The sequence below is a fragment of the Peromyscus eremicus genome, chromosome 14 (genome assembly GCF_949786415.1).
Source record: "Peromyscus eremicus chromosome 14, PerEre_H2_v1, whole genome shotgun sequence".
NCBI lineage: Eukaryota > Metazoa > Chordata > Mammalia > Rodentia > Cricetidae > Peromyscus > Peromyscus eremicus.
Genome location: NC_081430.1, coordinates 67,193,413 through 67,200,243, shown reverse-complemented (window position 1 = coordinate 67,200,243; position 6,831 = coordinate 67,193,413). Strand labels below are relative to the sequence as shown.

At 45.0% G+C, this 6,831-nt stretch overlaps 1 protein-coding gene across 1 annotated transcript; it reads left to right on the top strand.

Moving 5' to 3' along the window:
• The first annotated feature begins 4,722 nt into the window (after positions 1-4,722).
• On the top strand, positions 4,723-6,290 carry Rps29 (ribosomal protein S29). The gene is made up of 3 exons (XM_059279656.1): positions 4,723-4,863; positions 5,110-5,209; positions 6,204-6,290. The coding sequence occupies exons 1-3, from the start codon at positions 4,802-4,804 to the stop codon at positions 6,210-6,212; spliced, it is 171 nt and encodes a 56-aa protein (XP_059135639.1). The 5' UTR covers positions 4,723-4,801; the 3' UTR covers positions 6,213-6,290.
• The last annotated feature ends 541 nt before the right edge of the window (positions 6,291-6,831 follow it).

Genomic DNA, 6,831 nt, shown 5'->3' with positions numbered 1-6,831 from the left:
GTAAATCTTCCCAGTAGTGATCTCTGGAGTATCCAGAAGGAAGATGGGATCCTCATCTGGACATTTAGTATGTCTCTTGTTTGATGGTGTTCTTGTTGGTTGTAGTTCTATTTTTGCTTATGTATTACCCTTTATCTCTCCTGGACAATACTTGATAATCATTCTTATTGCATAGAGTTTTAGGTTTAGAACTTTCTTATTTAGACAAAAAGGGGAAATGTAGTGGGTATTTGTTCCACCTATGGCCTTGGGATACCAGTTCCTAGGGTGTGGCCTTTTGGCTAGTTTAAGATCTGGGGAACTTATACTCTGGGCCCCTTCTCTCTCCTGCTCTTGGATGGTGAAGACCGAGTCAGGCGGCGTGAAGCAGCGTGGGACAGGTTCTCTGCTTTCCAGGGACTCTGTGACTGAATTTGCCTTATCTTGTATCAGTGAGTTGTCCCTCCATATAATCCATTAATAAATAGCCCCTTTCTCAGTAATCCATGGATTTCCTGCATTAACAACCGACTATGGGATGGATGTTCAGCCCCATCTGATACATCTACAACACAACCACTACCCATAAGGCTCAGGGAACATCACAGAAGAGGGAGGTAGAAAGGTTGTAAGAGCCAGAGGACAAGCACTTCTGCTTCCAGAGTGTGTCTTCTAAATATGACAGGAAAACGACACTCATGAAATGGAAACAATGTAGCTGCCTTAACAAGCCCTAAACAATGACCACAGTAGTTGACATGCCCCTGTGAATGGAGGAAACCTCACAAGGAATCATTAGATGAAGAGCTAAGAGATAATTAAGACTGTTGAGACAGGGAGAACTAGTCTTCCCCAGGCATGAGTCCTCTAAATGGTCATCCAGTCCTGAGTGGTTTGCCCTGAAAACATACACATATAAGGCAACACTAAATGGATTCAGCAGTTGCATTTGTATATTTATTTACATATAGATGTGACGGTAATAATTAAGGAAAATGGGTCATGAATTTGGGAAGAAGGGAGGCATGAGAGAGGTTTGAGGTTTGAGGGAGGAGAGAAATGATGTAATACAGTGCACATATATGAAATAAAAAATAATTTAAAAATTGATGCTGTACATTAGCATGCACATGATTCCTCACTATAACTAAATGAAATTCTTCAAAAATTTTTTGCATGAAAAAATATGAGATGGTTAATTTTGGATGTCAGTGGACTGGATTAAGGAATATTGTGGGATAGTGGTGGTCCATGTCTTTAATCCCAGCACTTGGGAGACAGAGACAGGTGGATCTCTGTGAGTTAGAGGCTAGCCTGGTCTATAGAGTGAGTTCCAGGACAGCCAGGGCTACACAGAGAGACCCTGTCTTGAAAAACCGAACCAAACAAACCAAAGCAAAACAAATCACTACTCTTGAGGGTATCTATGAGGGTTTTTCTAGAGAAGACTGACGAGAGAGTAGACTGGGGTGGGGAGGGAAGATCCACCCTCAGTGTGGGTAGGCACCAGGAAGGGTGGCGATCTTTCTAGTACTTTTAACAGTAAACCCTCGGTCTTTAAGAGTTCAGGTTCTGAGGCCTTTGGACCCAGACTGAGCCATGCTACCGGCATCTTAGGGTTTCTAGCTTGCAGATGGCATGTGAGCCAATTTTCACAATAGATTCCCTTACCAATATGGATATCAATCATTTAGCTATCTATCTACCCACCTAGCATATTGGTTATGTCCCTTTGGAGAACCTTGAGTAATCCAAATTTTATAGGCAGTAGTTGTTCTAGAAAGCATAATCATCTTCATTATCATTATTATTGTTTTTTGTTTTTGTTTTTGTTTTTCAAGACAGGGTTTCTCTGTGTAGCTTTGGGCCTGTCCTGGAACTCGCTTTGTAGACCAGGCTGGCCTCGAACTCACAGAGATCCTCCTGGCTCTGCCTCCTGAGTGCTGGGATTAAAGGTGTGCGCCACCACCGCCCGGCTTTATCATTATTATTGTTCAAGATAGGGTCTTTCTATGTAGCTCAGGCCGACATGTTTTATAGCTCAGCTGGCTTTGAATTCAAATTTGAATTTGATCCTCTAGCCTTGTCCTCCCAAGTGCACCGCCACACTTGACTCAAGAAAGATTATTTTTCTCTGACAGCATCTCACTAGGTAGCCCCAACTGGCCTGGAAGTTTCTCTGTAAACCAGGGTCCAATTCAGAGAGATCTTTCTGCCTCTGACTCCTGAATGTTGGGATTAAAGGACTATATCACCATACCTGTCCAAGAAACAGAATTTTACTATGAACGTTGTTAATTGGTTTTGGCATTTCTGAAATTGTATTTTTAAATTTAACTTAACTTTGACACAGGGTGTCATTGGCTGGCCTGGGAGTTGCTATGCAGATCAGGCTGGTCTCCAGCTCGGAGATCTGTCAGCTTCTGCCTCTCAAGGGCTGGGATTAGTTCCACAGCCAGCTGGAATTGGTTTTCTGTCTGATTTTACCTGAACTGCTATGCTGTCTAAGAGCACAGAGAACACTGATTGTCACTGACAGTAGTAAAAGTTTGAATTCAGTGACAGTGCTTGGCTAGCAAATAAAAGACCCTAGACTCAATCATTAGCAATCCCCACCCCCTCCAAAAAAAGATTTGGGACCATAACTCCTTTTTTTAATGATTTATTTGTTTTTATTTTATGTGCACTGGTGTTTTGCCTGCATGTATGCCGATGTGAGGGTGTCAGATCCCCTGGAACTAGAGTTACAGACAGCTGTGAAACTGCCATGTGGTGGCTAGGAATTGAACCAGGATCCTCTGGAAGAGCAGCCAATGCTCTTAATCACTGGGCCATCTCTCCAGCCCCAGAACGATGAAGTCTATCCAATATAATAATTCAAAGTTTGGCAACCATCAGCGAATTGGCAGGTGTGTACACTCAAACCCGCACGCATACATCTTCCAGATTGGCAGAAACTTACTGCCACAATGCTGGCCAATCTCTCAGTGGTAGCTAGGTAAACACAAACGCTCTTTGGATCCCAAGAGAGCCGATGAACAACAGACCTGCCAAACTCTCCGAGAAAGGCCGACTAGCCAGGAGGGGCGTGCTGCCTGCTTTTGCAAAGCCAGTGATCCCACCAACAGCAAGCGGTGCTGCATAGATGAAACACAAATAAGGCGGCAGTGAGCCAGTGCGCTTCTGCACAGTTCTTTCTTCGTCTAGCATGGGTACGATTCCAGGCCTGTGTCCCATATGCTTGCTTAGTTACATTACATGTCACCAAAGCGAAAAAAGAAAATAGAATCGGGATTGGAAGGGTTGAGAGAATCCTGAGTGTGTGTTTTAATGATAGATTTGAGGACTCTGATGACAGAAATTGTTACATCTGGTCTTTGAGTGTGTGGCTCTTTCTTTCATTATGAAATAATTGGGTAAGGATTGTTTACCAAAATCCCAAAGTTGCACATGTTAAAGAATTTTTTCTTTAAGTTCTCATGAGAGCTCTTGTTCAAAGGACTTTTTTTTTTCTTTCTTTATTGTTGCACACTGTGCTATACCCTGTAGATCTAAATAAGCTTTTATTTCAGGGCTATGCATAATTTTAGGTTTCTGTGGAAATATGGCAGTAGTGGTTTTTTTTTTTTTGGTCAGAAATTTACTTGCATTCTGAAATTTGTTATCAGATTACCTGATCAAATCACCCTTTATTTCACATCACTTCTTTCTTCAAATTCAGGCACCTAAACTGCTCTTGGTGGTACAAGCCCAGTATTTGGGATTGAAGCTATAGAATAGCAAGTGTAAATCTACTATGGGCAAGTACCAAGTTTCAGGCCTGCTTAGGCTACACGGGGAGACTGTTACAAAAACAACAAAAACAAATAAAAAATAGATTTAGCCAAGTACATTTGAGTATCAAGACCTTAACATTATTCGCTATCCCCTGGAATGATGTAGATGTATCTCTTGGAGGAGTGTATCAGGTCAAAGAATTAAAAATCCGTTGTTTTATTAAAGGAAAAGGAAAAGGAAGAGGAAAAGGACCCCCTATCGTTGACGCCTGTTCATTGCCGTTGATTTAAGTTGTTTTATAAATTCACGCCAGTAGGTGTCAGTGTTGAGTGAAGGCTAAAATCCTTTTCCTAAGTGGAACGTTTGAGTTTTTAAAAAAAAAAAAAACCAAAAACGTAAAATATTGCGGTCGCGACGTAGCATATGTAAGAATTTTAAAAAGGCAAAATTTTTAAAACAATGTAAAAGACAACGTTCAAAACTTAGTTAAAAGAGACGGGGTCTCGCTATGTTGCCCAGGCTGGAGTGCAGTGGCTATTCACAGGCGCGATCCCACTACTGATCAGCACGGGAGTTTTGACCTGCTCCGTTTCCGACCTGGGCCGGTTCACCCCTCCTTAGGCAACCTGGTGGTCCCCCGCTCCCGGGAGGTCACCATATTGATGCCGAACTTAGTGCGGACACCCGATCGGCATAGCGCACTACAGCCCAGAACTCCTGGACTCAAGCGATCCTCCTGTCTCAGCCTCCCGAGTAGCTGGGACTACAGGCGTGCGCCACCGCGCCCGGCGGTCGGGAACGCGGCCGGGGAGATACTAGAGCTTCGGGCTGGCGTGACGTCAGCGACTGTGCCCGCCCCCTCCCGTCAGTCGGCTTTGGGACTGTCACTCAAAGACACCCCGCCCCACCCGAACAACGTTGTCGCGCTGCGCACGCGTCGCGTCTCAGCGTTGTATTCTGGGTAAGAGTGTGGCGCCAGGAAACTTGAAGAGCGCATGCGTGCGCGGGCTCGCTCCTTTCTCCTCGTTGGCCGTCCGCAGGCAAGATGGGTCACCAGCAGCTCTACTGGAGTCACCCGCGGAAGTTCGGCCAGGGTTCTCGCTCTTGGTGAGAAGCGGTTGGTGGGGATCGTGGTGAGCGGAAAGGGATCGTCGGTGGCGGGGCTGGGATTTCAAGGCGCCCGCGGGCGGCGCGCAGGCCCGGCGATCGGAGCCTCCATCGCCGCCGCCGCGGTCGCCATTACGGGCTTGTGCTGGGTCGGGCGGGCCCCGGTTCGGGTGACGGTCTTCGGTGAGGATTTGTGTGTCCTCTGTGGCCCGCATGAATGCCATCTCTTCCTCTCTCCCCATCCAGCCGCGTCTGCTCTAACCGCCACGGTCTGATCCGGAAATACGGCCTGAACATGTGCCGTCAGTGTTTCCGCCAGTACGCGAAGGACATCGGCTTCATTAAGGTACGCGCCGTGGCACGCCATCGTCCGGGATGCGGGCGGGGGCTTCAGACCGAGACCCACACACAGCTGAGGGTTTGAGCGGTCAGAGCTCTAGAAAGGGTGACCCCTTTATATGCCTGGCCACGGTTAGGTGTCAGGTTGAGCAACGTGTTTTAGCTTTGTAGGCGATACTACAGTTTCTACGTAGTAACTCAGTATTTTCAGACCGACTACGTGTCTTTCATTTCTGGCCCGGAATGTTTGACTATAGACTGGGAAGAGCCTTAGATTTCGGTCCCGGTGGATTTGTTTAGCCAAGGTTTTTGTCTTTTATCGGTTCTAGGGTCGTGATCACGTTAATGCTACACGAGACTTGGTTGATTTCCCAAAAAGCCACTTTGGTTTTTTTTTTTTTTTTTTTTTTTTCAGTCAAAAGACAAATCTGTTTGCTTTTTGGTATAAAATCACCAGCTTTTTGTTTAGTTGGACCAGTTTGGTTTTTCAGGTCAGGGTTTTTCTGTAGTCCTGGAACTCATGACCTCTGTAGACCACGCTGGTAATTGAACCTCTGCTGGGATTAAAGGCGTGAGTCGCCACGCCCGGATTCGGGACCAGTTTTAAAAAGGCTTGTGTTTAATGGGCCTGTGTCGTTTTATGTGAGGTCTCCGGTGCAACAGAGACAGTTGTTTTAAGCTCAAGATTCCAATATTGACCAAATAATTACTGTAAGCCTAGTGATAAACCTAGAGATTTGAATGACTCATTGTGAGAGTATCATAATTAGAGAATTACGACATGAATTAGAGATTATGGTTGCTGGCTCCCTTCAAGCTGGGCCTAGTTTCTTGAGGCTAAGATGAATTGTAGTAACTGGCTGTTTAGTTCTCCAGAACACTTGGTTACAGTCGTTTTGTGTAGTATTATATTGGGAACTAATTCTTAGAGGGGGGACCAGTGAAAATGCCAGAATCACATTCTAAAGTAATAAGTTCTCCTATGTGCTTTTTCTTTGCAGTTGGACTAAACGACCTTGAATGGATTATTCAAGACTGTCTCCACAATGAAACAGATCATGCTAGTCTTTGTACATAAAGAATAAAAAAAATGAAGACCTTCAATTTGTGTGTTTTTCTTGTTTTTGACACAGGGTTTCTTTGTAACCAAGCTGGCCTCAAACTCAGATCCATCCACCTGCTCTGCCTCCTAGTGCTGGGCTCCATAATGTTTGAATTTCTGTTGTTCAGGGAGGGACAGGCATGCTCCATTGAGGAGTGGAATCTTACCCAAGGCTTCTGCATGTTAGGCAAGCACTTTACCAATTGATCTAAATCCCCAGGCCTGATAGGTGGTGTCTTAATGTGGCTAGAAAAATTTGTTAATAGAGATAATCTCAAAATTGCCTTTTAGAAATACCTTGGGGCTGGAGAGAGGGTTCTTAAGTGGACCTGGGTTTGTTTCCCAGCACCCATAGCTCAACAGCCATCTAACTGAGTTCCGGGGAATCCCTCTTGGGCAGTGGGCATGCATGGATTTACAGACAAGTGTTTGCTGATAACTTGCTGAACTAGAAAGCTGATCAATGAGGACTTGCTCATTAAAAGACATAGTATGGCTTTTAACTTGACTAGGTAAGAGACTGGAAG